The following is a 21,455-nucleotide window of genomic DNA, read 5'->3' as shown; positions in this document are numbered from 1 at the left end:
TTTCCGTCCTCGGTCCGGGCTGGAAGTTCTTACGAGGATCGGTCTCAGGATCAGGGCAGGAGCTCAGGAGAAGTACGTCCTCAGTCCATGGATCTAGGCCACGCGCCCATCAAGAGATTGTATGAAATTATACAAATTGTTTTGTTGAGACATACCACACAAGTTGTTGTGAATTGGAGAAAGCAAGCATCAATGTAGAAAATATATAAAACAATAGAAAACAAATTCAGTTTACAATTGATTTCAGAAATGGAGTAATAGTTCGATTTCGAATTACCATAGAAAAGATTTGTTTAAAGAATGAATAGAACCAAAGTATATATGTGCACTAGTAGGCAATCAAGTGTCCAGATCATTTGACCCCCTATTTAAAATTATGTGCAACATGTCATTTGTAGCACCCTTGTGTCACTTTGAGATGGAGTTATTCCTGTTACCAATATTGATTAACCACCATGACATTACTTAAAAGACAACATACAGACACTGAGTGTTTGGGCTTAACCTCTGCGTATAATTTGTGGGGACAATTCTGTGAATGGAGATGTGATTAATTAGTAAATTATATAGTAATTTAATGTTGCAAATATAGGTTAGGTACAATGATTCTATTTATAATAAAGCTTGCCCACCTCATTGACCCATTGGTCTGCCTTTAAAGCAAAATGAAGGTGTTTCTTATATTTGAGTAGTATTCCCTTGATTAATTCTCTGTCCTCTTTAAAGTAAAGAAAGGAATGTGAGTATTGTAAATAAAGTTAGCGAGCAAATAATTACAGTAACTTATGGAAGGATGTGAAACATCCATTCTCCTGTTTCCCAGCTTACCTATTTAATGGGATTGATCCCAGAGCACCTCCGTCGTTCGTCTTTCTTGACGTTCTCTACGATACTGTTATCATGTTTTGAGCAAAATTGCGAGACAACCAAGATGGCGATTATGTTTTATGTGATGACGTCACGCGTACAAACACACGTGACGTCATCAAGTAAACAAGATACGTCACTACTGTTTGTTAACCTGCGCATTGCATGAACTGTTCCTTGTTTGGATATCACAATATACTTATGCCCTTATGAGAACAAGCACCCACATGGGCAGACCGCATGCACCTTAAAGGCGAGCCAAATTTGGGTTCATATGAATAAAATATTATTATTTGAAATTGTGGTGTAACTACGGGGCTCACAACTATTAAGGTGTATGGATATAAAGGTTGCTGCATTGAATTTTCACATGCCGCTTACCTTAATTCGAAATTAATTCTCCTCATATGCTACATAAAGTGTAAAAATCTTGGGCAGTCGCACTAGAAAGACTCTCCAAGAGAGAAATTAATAAATATTGGGAGCATGCATCATTAGCCAATTACCTGGAGAATTATATCATCCCTCAGGGTTTCAGAATTCTAATCTTTCCAAATTTTGATAATGAAGAGGATGCATATTTAGCAGAAAAATGGGAACACAACTTGAGCTCAAGTTCCAAAATCATGCTGGAATTACTTATGACACATGCTACAAGAGAACATAAAAGAATATGACCAATGCAGAAGCAACTAAACAAAAGAATTTGTTTAGAATTTGAGAAAATTAATGAGATTCTTAGAGAGTATCAAGATGATATTAAAATAAGGAAGTTCAGGAAATTTTTCTGAGATGACAAAGACTACAGACTTGATAGAATCTACACATTCCAAACGAAATATATTAACAGTGGCCCAAAATCCAAACCCAGTTCATCTCACACAACTCCTGCCAGCTCCGACCCAGATTCGGAGGAGGAGACTTGGGAAGGGGAAACCCTTGAGGCAGACAGCAACACAGCAAATAGATAAGAACCACAAAATCATTGTGGTCTTAGTTTTTTAGAGGAAATACAAAGACACAAAAAGGGAGCCCATAGAACGTATGTTCAGAAACAAGTCAGGTTCCAAACCCCTCCAGGGGCTCCTAAATCAACAGCCAATACCACACAAGGGGCTGGCGGGGGGGAAATGCAAACGGAAGTGACAGTTCCGACGAAGAGTCAGGTCGCCCAGGAATTTTAACCAGATCAAACACGAGGAAGAGGATAGCACAACAACACAACCAAATTTAGTAGTGAACTTATCAGACCACAGTCTGACTAGACATGAGATTACAGTACTAAATAAGGGCCTTTCTTTTGCACCAGCAACCAACACCAACTATGTAGATTTTCAAATTGATTTGTTTAAATTTGTGCGCAAATTGAAATTAAAAATAAAATTTGCAACTGAAGATCGTTCATTTATACCAACTCCAGGACTAGAACTCTTGAGTACTTTAACTTTATCAGACCTCAGGAATATTGAGACCTTGACTTCACTTAATACAGAAGGGAACTCAGACTTGGATACAATTTGTTCTGATCTAGGGGTTAATCCGAGACATTTGAAAATTCGGGAACTGAAACCTTCATCTAAATTCACTCCGCAGATCACTACTGAAAATGTCATTGATAATTTCCACAAGTCCATGATTAAGGACATCTATTCCATAATGGATAGATCGGTTAACACAAATAATAACTTTAAAAAAATAAATAAACCAACATATAATCTTACTAAAGACGAATACAAAGCTCTGAATTCCCTGGCTGAAGATCATTGGATCACCATTAAGGAAGCGGATAAAGGCGGCAATGTAGTCATACTCAACACAAAGGACTACATCCAAATGGGTATGACCCATTTAACTACACCACACTGTTATAAAATTTTAAAATCAAATCCCACCAAAACCATAGTAACAGAGTTGAGCAATCTAATTACCAAATGGCACTCCATGGGACTCTTATCAGATGATGAAAAAAAGTTCCTTATTGTGAATAACCCTAAGATGCCTACCATATATTTTCTACCAAAAATACATAAAGCATAACATTAGCTGCCAGAGAGTGGCATTGGATGGGCAATGGTGGACCTCTCCCAATACTTGGATGAGGCTCTGAAACCATTTGTTGTGGAAATACAATCTTATATTAGGGACAGCACTCATGTACTACAGTTTCTAGACTCTGTAGAATGGGAATCGGACTATTTGCTTGCAACTTTAGATGTCACCGCACTGTACACTAGCATTGGACATGATTTGGCAATAAATGCTCTGGAATTCACTTTAAGAAACAGTTCAGCCTCCTACTGGAAGCATGTTGAGAATTTTTGATGTTTACCTTGAAAAATAATGTGTGTCTTTTCAATTAACAATTTTTCCTACAGGAGAGGGGAGTAGCTATGGGAGCCAAATTTGCACCCTCTTTGGCAAATTTATTTATGTCCCAATATGAGGAAGAGCATGTTTACAAACATAATATTTTTGCGAACAGTATTATCAAATGGAAGAGATTTATAGATGATATCATCATAATATGGAAAGGAACATTAGAATCTTTTGAGGATTTTGTGAAACATGCAAATAACAATACATTTGGAATTCAGCTCACGGGACATGCCAGTCCTTCACAAATAGATTTTTTGGATTTGCACATTTACATCGCCAATAATTCAATGCACACTAGAACCTATCGCAAACCCACCAAAGTAAACTCGGTTCTACATGCCACCAGTGGTAATCAACGGGGAACTATCAACAATATTTCCGGGGGAGAATTCTACAGAGCACGGAGAAACTGTAGTCGAGATACTGATTATGAACAGGAATGCAAATTACTTACAAATAGGTTTCTTGACAGGGGCTATTGTCTCAGGACCGTTAATAAAGCTGCAGATAAATATATGCGTACTAAACAATTGGAACTCTTAAAGAACAGTAAAGATAGGACCCAAAAACAACCTATTGCTATCATAACCCAATTTTCCAGAGATAGCAGCTTACTATACCAAATAGCAGCCAAACATTGGCATATCCTTAAACTAGACAAATATGTGACACCTTTTCTAACTGACAGGCCCAAATTCACTTTTATGAGAGCACCAACCATAAAGAAGAAACTGTGCCCATCATTTTTGCAATTGACACCAACAACAGAGGGGCAAAACTGGTTGAAATTGGGCTACGCTTTCATAAATGCAGATTGTAATCAATGCAAACATGCTATGGATAAATGTAACACTTTCAATGATCACTTTGGCAAAGAAATCACTATTTCAGATTTCATTGATTGCAGGACATGCTATGTTGTTTATGTTATTGTATGTGTTTGTGGCAAGTATTATGTCGGCAGCACCATCAAGCAGCTGCGGGTACGCATTCGTGAGCATCTTCTGAGTTTGAGGAATGTAGATCCTAAGACACCATTGGCTGTGCATTGGCAGAAACAACATCACATGGATAATACAGATGATTTGTGTTTCATTGGACTGATGAAAACTAAAAAAGGAAAGAGGCTAGGGGATTTACAACTTTCTCTGCGTAAAATGGAAGCCAAGTTAATATGTCTTTTGAGATCAACAGATCATGGTTTGAATTCGGACCATGAAATGTATGTTTTTTAAAATAATTTACTTGATGCAATGTACTATGTTGAACCTAGCACATGATAATTACAATATGAACAATATGCACATTTTGATTATTTGTTAGGAGGTCAGTGTCCAGCCTGATTGATCACCTGTGGAATCCTAGACCAATATATTTTACAGAATCATTTTAACAAATGATCTCGTTACATACTCATATTTATTTAATATTACATTGAGAGTGAATATATTGAATCCAGTCGACCCCAAATCCTGATAACACTAACACTATTCAGATGTTCAGAGTCATGTTATCTCAATCCAAACCTAGATTCTGCCACCTAGAAACAATTGTAGCAGGGAAGGGATTTTACTCACATACCAGTATTGTATATAGTAATTCGATCAAATGTTTTAGGTCAACTGTTTTTAGGTCAATTATGCTAATACAGGCAGACTTGCCAGGGAAGCACCGGCACCATTAGCAATGGTGCCAGTGCTTCTGTCTTCCCACTGCCAATAGGGAGTTACAAAATCCAGCACCTGACTTCCTGCTCTGCCGGGACTTGTAATGTCCTGGTGGCACCGGGAAGTCAGGCACCGGATTCGTTGTTATGGGTTGGCGGCAACCCGCCGGTCGCACAGGCGGATTTACCGCCAACCTCGTAATGAGGCCCTCTGACTCCTTAAACACAATCCACCCCTTTTAGTTCATAGCCTACCTCTGCTGCGCCCATCCACATGACATTCAGACATGGATGACTAGCAGGTCTGGGCCTCCCTCACATAACTTTAATGGCTGAAATGCACACACGCATAATAGCACCTCTGAATTTTCCCAAATTTGGATTCCGGTCCCTCCGAGGACATTCAACCAACAGCACTTTGGGACCATAATTATGGTGAAAGACGCTATACAAATAAAAAATGAAAAAAATAAAATTCAGGGATCAATACTTTTTATCATAGTATCGTGGACCCTATGCATGATTTAACGACATAGCTTTGGAACTAAAGTACAAAACAATTGTAGGGTGTTTGCATGTTAATAGTCTCTAGGTCAGGTGTCAATACCTTTTGACCTAGCAGGCCAGGACCTGTGCAGAAATTTAGCAGCTGCACAGACTACTTTCCTTTTGCTGGTTGTTTTATACTCTCTTAGCATGGCTTTAAATAGGCAGATTGCTACTGAGTGTATTTTGGACAGAAAAAAAGAAAATGCTCAACTAATTCTCTCTCCAAGGAGCATACCGCACAAGGAACAGTAACGCGTGCCTTCCACACCTGTTGATTATGTGCTAACCGTAGGGTACCAAACAGTAATTTCAAATCTAATGTGTGCATATATACAGGATCCATCTCATCTAAATAGTCTTCTAATCCGAAATTCTATTTGCAGCATAGATATGAACTAGCGAGGGTATGATTGTTGCAGTGCGCAATGGCCTTATTTTGCAAAAAAGATAAATATGCTGAATTAAGAGTAGTCTTCAAATTAGCTACGATATTATGGGGATTATGCCAGAAGTGCAAGAAACCCAGGACTCTTAGATGATTTTTGACATGCATGTACCAGGGAAAATCACGACCTCCATTCTGTGATAGGAGGTTGCATATAGCATCCCTATACTTTCCTTGGGTAGGTGAAGACCACAGTCTTACCCAATATAGGACAGGCCTAAATGAAATCGTATCACTTATTGAGTTTTGGTCTAACTAAAACCGTATGATTACATGGAAGATGTAACATTTTTTAAAAACTTATTTTCTGTTGTCTGCATTTTTGTACACTTGGTAAAGCTCCAGAGCTCTGAGCTGTAGATTGGCACAGCTTTGGCCTTACACTTATAAATGGGCAGTGCTGGTGCAATTGCCCCATTAACATGAGAATTATAATATTTAAGGATCGCATTAATATTCCTTCCAAGTATGAGGTTTGCTTTCTCCACCTGCTCGGACCATTTGGTGTTTCCTGCAAAGTGAACGCCTAAGTATTCACAGTTAAATATCTGCTCTATATCATATCACCATGTAAGATCAAGTTCAGAGAAGATGTTTTTTATGAGGTGGGTGAAAGATATCAAAATGTGATGCCTACACCCTACCAAGAGTAGACAAAATGATGGACCAAATTTTGCCTTCAGAGTATATCTCTGCACTCAAACCCATGAAGTGCTATTGACAGATCATGTTGCCCTCCCCAGAAGACCGGGGGAGAACATCATTTGCACCCTGATTACTGTATTACCATTTAGACTCCACCACAGGCCCACAAGCCTTCAAAGAGGAATGAACATAGTGCTCTAGCTCCATTAAGTCTATTCAGCAGCATACCTCAATTATATTGTTATCAACACTCAGACCTAGATGCACCACCTGAAGCACTTATACCTAGCTACCACCGTTTACATATGGCAGGGCTCACCACTTACCAAGCCAAGTGACAAATTGTCTGGTCATTACTAAAATATCTGGGGTTCCATGTAGGAAAATAAATGGTCCAACTTCAAGCAGCCATAGTCAAATTCATATAGACATTCCCAACAGACAGGCAAAAAGGAATTATGCACCTTCCTTGGCCTTACTGGCTACTGTAGACACCCCAAACCGAAGATTTCAACTAAAGATGGATTCCCAATAGATCAGTTTATGGGGTTAAGCTCAACTGGTTCCAGTGGAACAAAGTAGCCAAGAAAGCCTTTGGTCAGCTGAAACGCACCCTATGCCACCCACCAGATGATCATGCAAAATCTTGCAGACCTGTTTATCCTTCAGAAATATGCTTCATGGGTGGGATTGGGGACAGTGTTACCCCAGATCAACAATGAAGTTGAGCAATCCATACATTTTATCAACCGAAAGCTCCAGTCGAGGGAAAGAAATTATGCCACTGTAGAACTAGAATGTCTGGCTATCTGATTGGCCATAGAGGCCCTGGAGTATTACCTAATAAGGGAGATATTTACATTAGTTACCAATCATGTTCCATTGGCTTGCCCGGCCAGGGCCAAAGGCAAAAACCAAACAATAATGAAGTGGTGTCTGGTCCTCAGTCATACACCTTCTCGGTTGTCCACTGAGAAGCCTGACAACAATCCAATATAAACTACTTCAGCCAGTACCCAATTGATGAGTCATCCAAGTGGCAAGTTCCCCTGCCGGACTTTAAGAACAACAGGGAGAGTGACCACCATGCCAGTAGATGTTGGATCTGGTGACAGTATGGGGAGAGTCCCCATTTCAATTTACTCTGCTCCCCAAAATTGGGTAGGGGCAGTCACTTTACTGTGCCACCGCCCACTCTCAGGTATCAAATCATCCTTCTCACTCTTTGTGAGAGCCAAAAGCTCAATTTAGGCAAAGCCAAATTCCCCATGTTGGAAAGAAGAACGTTCCATTTAAGGCAGTGTGATGAATTTCCATCTTCAAGACTATGTTAGTCCTGGCTTTTTCTTTTAATTTTTATTACCTAAACTGATACTGGTAATTCTGTTTCTGAAAGAGAAGTCTGCTAATCAGGCTCCCCTTCCCCCTTTCGTATATGCTGCATGGCAAACATGATAGTGCAAACATGTGCCTTTGTACCCTAAGCCCCAACCATACAGTGGCACAGGGCAGGTTCAAAGGTCACCGACGCATTCCGGACAGCTGATTTAACATAAGCTGACAGCAAGCAGAGGTAGCTTTCTAATCTTCTGCACTCCTGTTTCCAAACTTAATAATTGTATACCTTAGTCAGTCTGGCTGTATGTAAATCTTTAACATAAGCCATGCTTGGTTGTGGCATGGTGACTACTAAGAGCACACAAATATACAGCCACAACAGTTTAACAGCACACCAGTGTCAGCTTGTGAGCAGTACCCACCTATGAGAGGACTGGTGTGTATTGGTGTCTAATGTGACTGCTTCTGCAACTGCCATGAAGAACAAGGGCCTGGATGCTGCCTCTCTGATCTCCCAGAAGGCAGCCAATAACTTCCTCACAGGCCACAGGAACCTTTCCCGGATGATCTCCTGGGAACAAGTGCTTCAAAGTCAGAACTGGCATGACAAAGCCACTCTCAAAGCAGCATACCGATCATTGAACTCCCTTTGAATCCAGCAGGAATGGGACTGGGTCTGAGTTAGAGCAGCCAAAAGGATGAGGCTAAGAGAAGGGTTCCATCATCTTGCTTTCTGTTATGGCTCTCTTCCTCTTCCTGTCCCCCTATTTTCTGCAGGCAAGACACCCTGTGCTGGATATCATAAGGCAAAGAGCACTTGTGACAACAGCCTGGATTGGACCCATTACTGCAGGCTTCCTTTGGAACCATGCCCTGTGAAATGCCTTTTTAAGGAGAGCAAATCATCTCCTTCACTGGTTCACCTTTACACACTTCACGTGGAACTCTATATGGGATAAAGTCCATTCCAAAGTCCTCTTCCATAGAAGTGAAGATAGAAGGCTCCAAGGCAGAGGAGAGCTGTGCCACCTAACCATCCCTAGGGAACAGTGGGGTGACACCTCTGTTGGACCACTGCCTTTCTACTGGCTGCACCATGGAACCAGGATCCTGCTGTCTGGTGGTGAAGGCCCCCTGTGGGTTTCAGGCAACTTCCTGGAGTGGAAATACAGAACAAACTGCTCACCTTGTCTCTGAAGGCTCTGGGTCCTGATTACCACATTGAACCACTTGTGAGCTACACCGACTCAGACATTGCCTGCCTGTTCCAAGCTTCATCAACCACGTGTTGTTGCTGCTTGGACCTCACTGCGTATTGGACCCAGACAACTAGCTCAACACCCTGACTACGAATAACCACCTGAGGAAGCTACAAGAAGCCTGGCTCAATGCTGTTGAGCGCCCTAAAAAAGAAATGTATTGTGAAATGGCTCTTTTCCCTCTGCTCCACCTTTTGGGACCATAGAGATTTAATCCATCCTTCTGTACATTTTCTCTACAAAGACATATCCTTGAACTATTGACATTGCTACCAAGTCTCTTGCCTGTACGCCCATGCTGATCAACCTAGAGTTCTCTTTCACACCAAGTTCTGCATTCTCTGTGTTTCTTTTATTATGGTGTTTGTAGTGTTTTTTATTCGTTTGTTGCTCTGATTGTTTTCTTAAATTCCTATATTTTTGTGTTACGTTACGTTATTGTGATTTATACCGTACACTTCTGCCATATTCATGGTTTCCAGGCACTCTGGCGGATCTGAAAAGGTAGGAGGGCTGGCAGCAATGGTCGAAGTGGGTGGAAGTGTTTGGAACCCGTGCTCCTCTACTTTTATCTTAATGTTTTACTGTTCTTATACTTTTATTTTCAAAATAAACTATTATGGAATGGTTTTATTTTAAAATAAAAGTGTAGGAAGAAGTTGAAACTTCAGTGCACTGCACTGAACGTTCCTTAATGTTTGTTTGGGGGTTTGGATTGTGCATGGGAGGGAGCGTGGAGATGGGGTTTGTGGGGAACGGGGTAGGTCAGCAGGGAACATAGTTCCACTACTTCTTTTCGTACACATCGACCACTGGCTGGCAGGGCTTACTTAGTGGGATACAGAGGGAAAGCGCTAGATGGGTTTGATGTGCTGTTGGTAGCTTCAGTTCGGAAACAATTGTCACTGTGTCCTGGGTTTGTTTTCAGTTGGTAAGGGTTAGGTGGTGCTTGTCATATGAGTGTGTGTGATGATTAGTGTGTAATTGGTTTATTTTTCTGTAGTGTGTTGTGTTTAGTCGGTTGTTGCTGAGTGTGTGCATTTTGTGGTGCTTGTAGGTTTCTGCTGCAGTAGAGGCATGTGTGTGTTTTGTTTGGAGTTTGATGGTGTGTATTCAGGATATTGGAACGCTTTCAGTAGAATTAGTTAGTGATGTAAGTAGTCTGCGCCCTTCTGTGTGATGGGTATGTTAGTCTGACACGTTTCATATTCTTCTATGCTGGTTTGTATTAAAAAGCTTAATTTTGTTGGGGCATCCAGGTTTTCAGTTGTGTTGGATGTTTCTCTTGTGTTGTGTTGGCTGTTTCCCTTCGACAGTGTTTCCTGTTTAGCTCGGTAAGTTAAACAGCCATGCATTTATCAATCTTCTGAATTTTAAGTGGTCTTCTGTTGTTTGTATTTCCTTTGGGAGCGAGCTTCAAAGTTTTGCTGAGTTGCAGGAGAATGCTGATCCACCAAATTTCAACTATGAGTATTGTTTTGGTTTGAGGCGAATGTCGTTGCTTGACCTTAGTGTTCGCTTTAGTTTGTAGATGGAGATTTTTCCTGTGTATGAATTCCACTCCTTGGTCATGGATTTCTCTGATGGTTGTGCAGAGTGTTTTGAAGAAAACTCTTTTTTTGACTGGTTGCCGATGTAGGGTTCTCAGTGCTGGTGTGATGTGTTCACTATTAGTGAGTCCGAGGAATAGTCTTGCTGCTGCATTCTGTATTCGCTGCAGTGTTTTGGTAAGGTAGTCCAGCACTCGGAGATAGATGCTCTGGGCGTAGTCCATTCTTGACTTATGGCAAGGTAGAGAAAGGTAGTATCCGCCTGATTGTGTGTAGGTGGAAGAAGCATTTCTTTACTACTCAGTTGACTTGCGGTGCAAGTGTTAAGTCATTGTTCATAATATTCCAGGGGTTTTAACCACTTGGAAAGGTTTCAGTGATTTCCCATTTTGGTAGGCCATGGAATGTGGTGTTGGTTTGACAGGTCATTGGGCGTGATCATGATTTCTGTTTTGTCCGGATTGAGATTAAGTTTGTTGGTACTCATCTAGTGGTATATTTCTGTGCAGCAGTTTATATGGGTTGTGTCTTGTTTGCCACTAGTTTTGACTTTGTAGATGATTTGTGAGTGTTCTGCGTAGTTGTAGCAAGTGAGACCATGGGCCTCATTATGAGTCTGGTGGTAACCCGCTGGTGCGACCGACGGGTTACCGCCGGACTCGTAACACTTTTCCAGTGCCTGACATCCCGGTGCCACTGGGAAGTCCCAGCGGCCTAGGATATCAGGCGCCGGAAAATGTTGTTCTGCATTACTGTGGAGTCCCATAGGACTCCATGAGAGTGGGGAGACGGAAGCACCGGCAACGTTGCTAATGGTGCCATTGCTTCTGTGAAAATTCTGCAGGCGGGTCAGGTCGCGACAGCAGGTCAGACCTGTCGGGCGCAACAGCCCCCGCACCCAGAGTTGTAATGTGGCGGTCCAGAAAGGGTGCCAGTACGGTGCGACCGGCAGCCTTATTTTCAGACCGCCACACTTGTAATGAGTCTTTTGATGAGGTTGATGAGAGGGGTCATGTAGATGTTGACGAGCAGTGGTGAGAATGGTTTTTCCGGTGTGATGTCATCTAGTGTTTCTGTGGTCCATTTTGGGATTTTCACAGTTCTTTTTTTGATGATGGATGAGTCTAAGACAGTGATTGATGGTTTTTTGTATTCCAGTATTGTGTTTAGTTCTGCAATATTTATGGGTTTCCAGTTTATAGAACTTTGATTGTACATTATTTTTTTATGCCATTTTCAAAAGCTGTTTCGACTGTCATCAGCTCACACCCCTTCTGAAGATATAGCCTGCCCCGGGCCTGCGTTAACAAAAGAGGTGAGGGAGGTATATTTGTCAGGCTGCGCCCTTTTCACTTTTATAATTGGGATTCCTGTTGCTTTAGTAGTAGTGTGGAGCTAAGGAGCTGGTTAGCCACTACATATCCCTGTTCTCCTACAGTGAAGTAGTAATTTTGTCAGAGGTAGACCCACTCTCTGTAAGAAGAAAAGGCAGTGTGTACAGTGCTCCTGTTGCCTGTTCACCCATACTACCAAAGGAGGTATGTGTAGAGATCCACGGATTACGCAATAAGCACTGTGTTTCCGCAGATGAGTTGTTTCCACTCACCGTCTTCCTGACCTCGATGGACCTAATGCCTAAAGCAGCACTACAACACCCATGTTACCGGTAACAAAGTGTTGCACACACTGCTCGAACAATACTGCCAATGAAAGTGAAAATATAAAATGCTTATCCAGTGTGTTCTCAATCTGTAACCTTTATGCTGGAGACACCATGGCTCTTAGTGCAGTACAGATAGCCTCAGCGGGGTACAGAGTTAGAAATCTGAAAACCAAGATGGCCAACTATTCATATATAGCTTTGTTCATCCATCTGAGCCTCAAGTAACCCCATGTGCACCCAGCGGAACCAATCACTCCCAGCCCTCACTTACCACTTACAGGTTCAGACCCTAAAGTAAAGATCCACCCAGGGTGAAGAGGAAGAACAGTATAAATGCAACAAATCTCAGTTGCCAAGTGTGGGTCATTGGAGCAGGTTGTGCCAGGTGGTTGGAGGAGTCTGAAGAATGTTACTACTGTGAAGATTTGGAGGTGGTTGGAGGTAGTAGGAGATGAGAGCGGGAAAAGGAGCCGGGAGGAGGCAATTAGAGAATGGGGGAGGTGGTAAAATAAGGATGGGATGCTATGTCGAGGAGCAGCTAACATCAGGAGGAAGTGGTAAGATATTGGAGGAGGTGGTAACAGGGGAGGGGTGAGGTGAGGTACTGAAGGAAGTGTTAGTGATATGAGGAGACAGTTGAAGAATAGGGGAGGTGGTAAAATCAGAGGAGATGGTGATTACCAGAAGGAGGTTGTGAGAGCCTGGAGGAAGTTGTACAATCAGGAAGAGGCTGGGGGTGAAGACTTGGAAGAGGCAGGAGAAGGTAGTGAACCCAAGGAGGATGTCACAACAGCAGGATGAGGTAGTGATGAAGACAGCAAGAATAGGAAGATTCCAACAAGCCTCAAATGTCTTTGACCTTATAAGGGAACTGAGCCTTTGTCCTCTTTCTACTGTTCTGTCACAGAACTTATTTATTTATATAAGTCAACAAAAGAACATTTCTTATCCTCTTTGTCCTAAGAAAACCATGACAGTTTTAAAATACATCAGTTACATTCAATACATCATAAAAAATCCTTATCCCTTTCCCACTACTTTCCCCTAAAATCGATTTTTCATTATCAACTTACTCATATTTAAAAATGTAATCTAGGAATTTTATCAGAGCACATGTCAGCCTAAACTCAGTACCCCCACATAACAGTTCCCACCATTCTCCATCACTAACACCTGGGGATCCCCGTCTACAACCACCCAAAATATTGCTCTCCAGTCCCTCACACTGGAGCAATCCATGACTAGGTGTTTCAATGATTCGACATGTTGCTTACAAAACCTGTACTATCATTAACCTTTCCTTGATACCTACAGCTAAGGATTTCCCTGGTAGGTAACAGGTTCATTAGAAAACGAATGAACCTGTCACGATGATATCCGCTGGGGAATTCTTCTAGATATTTTGGTCACCTCTTTAAATATTTAATGTCTCCTCTCAAATGCTCAAAAATGTTGTACTCATTTTTTTCTCCCAGTTTTCCATCTAGTCCTCTGCCATATAATCTTTTTCACAGTGTCAGGATTCGTTTTTATTTGCTACTCTGTCACACCCATCTTTGTTCGAATTTTTAAACATTCAGAAGACCACAACATTATTGCCCCATCACTTTCCCGGCCACCTTTTAGTATTTCAAACTAAGCAGGTCTGTCTTCACAGCTCATTTTCCGGAATAGGGATAGAGGATTCCATATACCCGTCACATACAATGAAACAAGAACAAGTTCATACCTAATAACTGGCATTGGTACACAGTATGGGAAGCATAATATCTTTCACCAGAAGATTCCTTCTAAAGTATCCCAAATCTTCCACAACCCACCCAATGTTGCCTCTGCACTATAGTATATTATTGGTGCTGCTTTTTGATTGTTGAACTTTACCTGTGGGACCATAGAAAATCTCCCATATTTACTGTGGATCTTCCTACCTTGGGCTGCCATATTTTTGTTTTTCAATGTTAGTTCCCTAATTCTCACAAGGTCCCTAGGACTCACATTCACATTTATTACCAAATACTTTATCGACTCCGTTAGGTGGATTACAGTTACCCCCAATGTCCATCGCCAAAACCCTTTTCCTTTCCCTCTCACCGGCTGAATTATTAATACCACAGATTTAGTTGCATTCATCTTAAAGGAATAGTGCGCTCAAAAATATTATTGGCTAAAATAATGGGCAATAGACTGAAACATATGTGAACACTTTGAGCAAACGAGGCTCAAAGCATTTACATAGGAGCATCTATTTTGCCATTTCAGGCAGCCTCCTCAGCTCTGCCCTGGCAGCACTAAACAAGCAGCAAAAGCCCCCTACTGGGAGCTTGTGCTTACTGCAGCCAGAACAGAGCTCAGGAGGCTGCCTTCACTTTCATTTTACATTTTCGGTGCTCCCCAAGCCCAGGGAAGCACAGAAAACATAAAATGAAGGCAAAAAGCAGAGGCGCTGCAATTACAAATACAACGTTGGAAAACCACGGAAATCATAAATACAACAACAATGTTATTCTGACTGCTGCGGCTTTCGCGTGGAGTTTCCTGGGCTCCCCCAACCCTGAGGGAGCCCAGGAGACTCCAAGCAAAAGCTGCCGCAGTCAGAATAACAACGTTGTTGTATTTGTAAATGCAGCGGTATTTACAAATACAACAATGTTGTTATTCTGACTGCAGCAGCTTTCGCTTGGCGTCTCCTGGGCTCCTTCAGGGTTGGCGGAGCCCAGTAGACTCGATGCGAAAGCCGCCGTAGTGAGAAACACTGCAGCATTTTGAAACACAACCGCATTGTGTTTCTGCCTGCAGCGGCTTTCACTTTGAGTCTCTCGGGCTCCCCTGGAGACTCAAAGTGAAAGCCGCTGCACGCAGAAACACTGCTGCATTTTGAAACACAACCGCGTTGTGTTTCTGCCTGCAGCTGCTTTCACTTTGAGTCTCACGGGATTCCCAGGGGGCAACCAGGAGACTCAAAGTGAAAGCTGCTGCAGGCAGAAACACTGCAGCATTTTGAAACACAACCGTGGTATGTTTCTGCTTGCTTTGGCTTTCACTTTGAGTCTCCTGGGCTCCCCCGTGCTGCAGTTTTTCTTTCTAAGTTTCTCGGGCTCCCCCAGCTCGGAGGAGCGTGAGAAACTTAGAAAGAAAACCGCAGCTTTTTTAAATACAACAAGGTTGTATTTATGTTTGCGGTAGCTCCAAGCTGAAGCTACCGCAAACATAAATACAACGTTTTAAAAGCTGCAGTTTTCTTTCTAAGTTTTCCGGGCTACTCCAGCCCGGAAAACTTAGAAAAAAATGCAGCTAGTTTTTATTTAAAAAATAAAATAAGCACTTACCCAGATGCAGCTTTCCTGCCTGAAGTCTCTGGTCTCCGTCCTCCGGCACCAATGAAGCAAAAGGCACCCAGTGGTAGCTTTTGTTTATTACAGCTGGCTGGCTTTTGCCGCAAGGGCAAGCACAGGAGGCATCCATTTCACAAAATGGATGGCTCCTAGTGCTTCACATTTTTAAGTTTGAGCTTAATTTGCTCAATACTTCACATAGGGACTTTTAAAAAAATATTTTTTAGATATATTTTTGATTATTGGCCATCTTTTTAGCCAATAATATTTTTGAGCGCACTATTCCTTTAAGACCATTAAGATCTGCATACGACTGCAACATTGCTTGCTTACACTGCAGGCCAATTGGAGTCTGATCAATGATGACGAGATTGTCAGCATAGAGTAGCCATCCCAAGGGGGCCCCTGCTATTCTTGGCGGGAATGTTCCTGACTCCCAATGAGTTGGGGGCCTGAGGAAAGTTACAGGTGTCAACCTGTGACTGAGGAATTGATATCTTCCCTCGTCCTACAACTTGAGCCAACGAATAGTCTGGCATAGATAACATTTTAGATGAACGTGTAGTGTGATTGTTCCATAACCCCTCCTTACCTACACATTGAAAAGAAATACATTTAATGTGAATTTTCAAGCACTACATAAACCTCAAGGGTAGTGCCCTTTGATGGTCAGTCTTACCTGAGGCCTCCTTGTATATAGTAAATGTATAATTAGTGGAACATCAGGAGGAGAGGAGAAGGGCCCAATTATCAAAGAGGCTGCCGGCATAACTGACTTCGACTAATAGCAATGATGGAGTTCAACAAGTTGGCTGATAACAGCTGAACACGAATAAAGTACTTGGAGCCTCTACAATTGTTTGAATGTTTTGTTTTGGGGTTTAGCCTACTGGAGACTGAATTAAAGGGGAAGGATCAGGGGCCGACAGCAGAGTACTCTACCCACAATTATAGAACCCTGCTCTGCATACCTAATGTTGATAAAAACCTTGACTCTGCCTAACGCTGTGTGGGCTCTTATTGCAAGTCTGACATGAGTCAGGGGGCTCAGGACCAGAGCAATTCAGGGTGCCAGCAGTCAGTCATTTCCATATGTCTCTAAGTGTTTCAGAAGGACCTTCTGGGGCAGTACAGAATGATGTAGCCAAAGAAATGCTTACATTTTTCGCTTGAATGCAAAGTGGGCTGGAGGAAATTAAGCATTCACCATTTGTAAAATATGCTGGTTCTTCCTAATTATAGCCCTCAGTGCAGTACTCCACACATACCCATACTAGGCTGTCACTCAGACCAAACGATCTGGGTGTGACACACATCCAGCTTTGTCTCATAACAGAGGCTCACTGTTCATCCATCTTGCTCTTTTTAATGAGCGATTAGCCAGTTGTTTTAGGATAACTATGTGCAAAATGCTGCACGTATGCATGGGATACATTCCTAGGGTCATTTGCTTAGTTTCTCACTTCCACTTTCCAAGCACCCTTCGATCCTTGCCTAATCCCTTCTACCCTTCATACAGCCTACAGTTGCCAGAGGCTGTCCTCTTCCTGTTCCCTCACATTTGCTTCCCGTCTCCGTTTGACTATCTCCCATCCCCCCTCAGCTGATCCATGCTAATGTCAGTGGCCCCATATTATCTTTCGTTTTTAAATGAGTCTTCTGCCCCTACCCTGCAATGTACCTCATCCCACTTGTTGACAGTAAACTCAGCCCGGCGTGTCCCCCTCGGGATCCACGTTGCTTACCACTTCTATTTCATTTGGCATAGCATTTGACTGGGAGGCTTTTTGTTGGTGGTGGTTCACTGGAGTGGCCATTGTGTACATCAATACCTCAATACCTTGATAAGTTTAACATTTCAATTAGAAATCGGATGAGTACATTTTTCACTAAACTCTCACAAAGTCTTTATGAACTGTCTCATATTTGTCCACGATTATCTGCTTGACCCTCCAGGAAGCCTTTGATTTTGGCGAAATTTTATATTTCCTTCAAATCATATTTACAGCAGGTCTGTGTCAAATGGTGGCTGTGACCGGGTGGCCTTATCACATGTTTTGTTTTGGATGTCTTTGGGTCTTGGATGTCCAATGCCAGTACAGCTGCTATGCATTGGAAGTTGTCAAAATATCTTGACAGGTACCTTAGGATCCTCAGGTGGTACCAGCATGTATGAACAACTTTGCTGATCTGAGGTTCAAAAGAGAACTTCATATCTGGGAACATTCCCAGATTCCTGACATCTCAATTTGGCACTGGGTTAGGTCTGAATGACTCGGGCAAACAATTGGGAGTCCAGTGATAACAAGATTTTCCAATTAGATTTATCTCTATTTTATCATGGCTGAGTTTGAAGACATTATATTCCATCCAGTGGTGTGGTCCAGACAGGTGTCCATTGATATGGTCATGGGAAAAAATCCTGTAGCCGAAAAGACCCGTTTTTTTGCACTTTTGAATGCAATTAATGGGTGGTGGGTTAGGGTAATCACTTATTGTAAGGGGAGAATGGGGTTCTGAAGGCGGTTTCCCCCGCATATAATTGCATTGCAAAGTGTAAAAAAACAGTTACTGTTGTAAAAGTTGCAAGTTGTAAAAAAACTAGAGGGCTCAGGGGTGACGCCCCCCCCCCCCCCTATTGATGACACCATCTGGTGCATCGGTATAATATCAGCTCAAATGCTATGCGAGCAGCCAAACAACTAACTGACACAAAAAAGATACGGGACGCTACAAATCTAATTCGCCAATATAGATGCTCAAAAGTCCCAAGTCATAATATATGGACAGCAGACCACTGATTCTACCACTGGGGAAATAAATTCGTATTCTGGAATAAACTATGTGTGTCCTGAAGATGGCCCAATAATTAAGTTGAAGTGACAACCCAAGAGAGGGTATAGCAATGTTGTAAGGGTCGAAACATATGTCGACTGTAAAAGGAAATGAAATAGGTTTTTTCCTATCTCTTGCACATAACTCACTAAAGGTTATGTTTAAAGACAAATTAATTCAGTTACCCCATTAATGTGAAATCAATGTTGTATGTAAGTGGTGTATGATGTTTAATGATAGATGATTTACATGTTCTTTTTAGAATGGTTTTATGATGAATAAATAAAGCAAATATTTTTGTAATCAGAGTGGTGTGATACATGGGAATGCCTAAATTGATCTAGGAAGTTGATCTACCAAATGATAAAGTAGACCCACATCAGTTAACCTGTTGTGCAGAAGGGACCATATAGAGAGGGGTGGGCAATCTGTCTTTTTATTTACTGATTATAAATTCTCCCCAATATACATATTTGATCCCCCGTTGACAAAAATAGGTGAGCACCCAATTCTATAACTCACTCACCTGTTAGCCATGTGTTGTACTCTAAAGGATCCACACTGTAGGCAGAGCATGACACCTGGAAGTATACCAAAGTTAGTCTTGTAAATCTCAGAACCATTGCAAGAGTGGCCAGGGTATTGAGCTTGGGGAAGTCGTTGAGGTGATCTCTGTCTTGCACATACTTTGAGTGCATGCAAGGTATTGCACCCAGGTGACTATCAGGTTAAACAATGTATTGCACTTAGATGGATTTGGGGCAGACAACGTATTGCACTTGGATGGATTTTGGGGATAGACAATGTGTTGCACTCTGATGGATTTGGGGGGTAGGCAATGTTTTGCTCTAAGATGGATTGTGAGGCGTTGGCAATGTATTGCACTGAAGGTATTTGCGAGAGTAGCCAACGTTCGTCCTTTTGTGTCTGTGTCGTGCCCCAATACCTGCAGGCTTTTCGACGCATAAGAAATAAGTAAATGTGGCCCATTCCTGGGGCCAACTACTGTGCAGAGTAGCATAATATGTTTCATTGTATTTCAAAGATATAATGTTCCTGACTTGTGTTTCCATGTATTTATTTTTATTGTCAGCCTACTGAACGAGTTAAGACAGTCAGCATTGCAAGGGGCAGGTCCCACTCGACGCGCCCAAACTGCGGTTGGAGGTCTGCGATTGCGGACTGCTTCTCCAATGGCTTATTTGGAGGAGGCAGAAGAAGACGACAGCCCAGCTCCCCCCGAATGGCTGGAGAGGGAGCTGATAAAGAGACAACAGAGGAGGCACTCAATCGGACTCATGGAAAATGTGGCAGAAAATGAAAATCTTCAGCAACGAACCGATCCAGCCAGAAGCCTTCGGAAGGGAAAGGTGGTACTGAAGTACTCCATTGCGGGTTTGCTCTTCTTAATCGCTTGGTTTTACTTGATTTTACTGTGGTAAAATTGGGGCTGGGTGAACCACATTGAATCTAAATTGTGCTTATCCAGAGCTCTCAAGTTTCCCGTGGCCACAGTGCTGGAAATGGGAAAAAATGTATTCCAGGAACCTCCTCCTACTCCTTGAGGATGACGAAGAGTGGGAAGGGTCGAGGGGCGTGGCCCGAGGCCAAGTCACACAGCACAGTATCTCTTCATGGATCCCAAGCTTGGTGATTTGCATAAAACCAAAGAGCACTTTGGGAACATAAGAATACCGACAGGAACGTCAATTCACCAAAATGCATGGGGTAGCTGAAGTGACATCACACACCAGATGACATCCAAAAAAGTGATGTTATGCAAGCTTTGACCCCGATGCCATCACATGAAATAACATCACATGACATTTAAGCCCAATGACATCATCTGAAGTGACTGATAGGTCTAAAAAACATACATAAGCTTCCATTTCATAAAATTCAAAACCATTACTAACACAGACATACAACTTTTTTGGATACCAACCACATTTTAACTCGGGTTCTGCCTTGCTATGTCACGGATGGGGTCATGTTATGACAGGCGTAGCCCCGTTTGAACCAATATAGGTCAGGGACACTGCCATGATTATGCCACTAAAGCCTTATGTGGCCATTTTCTTCCATCGTATACCAATTATAGCTGCACATCAAGTCTAGTAATCATGTTCCAGGTAAAGCCCGACATTGCCAGGTACTGCCACGATACAGTTTGCCAAATGTAAACTTTATCTGAGGATACTGCCATCTGATGACTGTTATAGCCTTAAAGTCTAGGTACTGTCAAAATATATTAGTTACAGCGTTATATAAGTAGTTGCCTCTATCATATGACAAGTGCATTCTCAAATGTCCATTAGCACCCTGGGAGGTGCCTTCTGCCAATGAGAATGCTCGGAATGTGGGCTGTATTCACTAAGTGAAGCCTGCACTCCAAGCAGTTTCGTTGGTGTCCAGCGCTTCCCATCCCTGCTCCCCCTTCACCTTAGCAAGCACCCGTGTAGCTCCCTACACGGGTGCTAATGGTGTTTTCTTTCTTTTTTCAAAACGAACAAAAAGAAAACGTACCTTTCTTTCGCCTCCCGAAACACGCACAGTGCTGTCAGCCAGGCAGTCCCTCTTCAATGTTGATGACGTTGGTCATCAACATTGAAAACAGACTTCCTAGCTGACAGCACTGTGCAGCGTCGGGCAGCAACAGAAAGGTTTGTTTTCTTTCTTTAAAAAAAATAGAAATAAACCATTAGCCTCTGTGTAGTGATGTACCCAGTGCTAATGGCGGTATGCCCCTCGGAGGCTCGCCCCCTTAACTTGGGGGGCGTGACCTACAGGATGGGCCCGCCACTTCAGCCCATATCGCCTCAGTAATGCCACACACTGACAGTTAATGCCTCTTACACCTGTTATGGTCCCCATATCTAAGGAAGAATTTCACCTGTCTAATTGCTGCCATCATATGTGAAGTGCAACCT

General features: G+C 42.3%; 1 protein-coding gene across 2 annotated transcripts in view; it reads left to right on the top strand.

The window, feature by feature from the left end:
- The window catches only part of LOC138528519 (cilia- and flagella-associated protein 337-like), an 875,503-nt gene that overhangs the window by 54,531 nt on the left and 799,517 nt on the right, over positions 1 to 21,455 (top strand). The window contains exon 2 of one of the 2 annotated variants that reach the window (XM_069640251.1): positions 19,619 to 19,895. In XM_069640251.1, the coding sequence (XP_069496352.1) occupies positions 19,619 to 19,895 (277 nt within the window). Of the gene's footprint in view, positions 1 to 19,618; positions 19,896 to 21,136; positions 21,189 to 21,455 lie in introns of those variants that run through there. The other variant, XM_069640252.1, reaches the window with a different exon arrangement.

The sequence above is a fragment of the Ambystoma mexicanum genome, chromosome 7q (genome assembly GCF_040938575.1).
Source record: "Ambystoma mexicanum isolate Mex_15411 chromosome 7q, UKY_AmexF1_1, whole genome shotgun sequence".
Taxonomy (NCBI): Eukaryota; Metazoa; Chordata; class Amphibia; order Caudata; family Ambystomatidae; genus Ambystoma; species Ambystoma mexicanum.
This window is presented reverse-complemented; position numbering and strand designations above follow the sequence as displayed.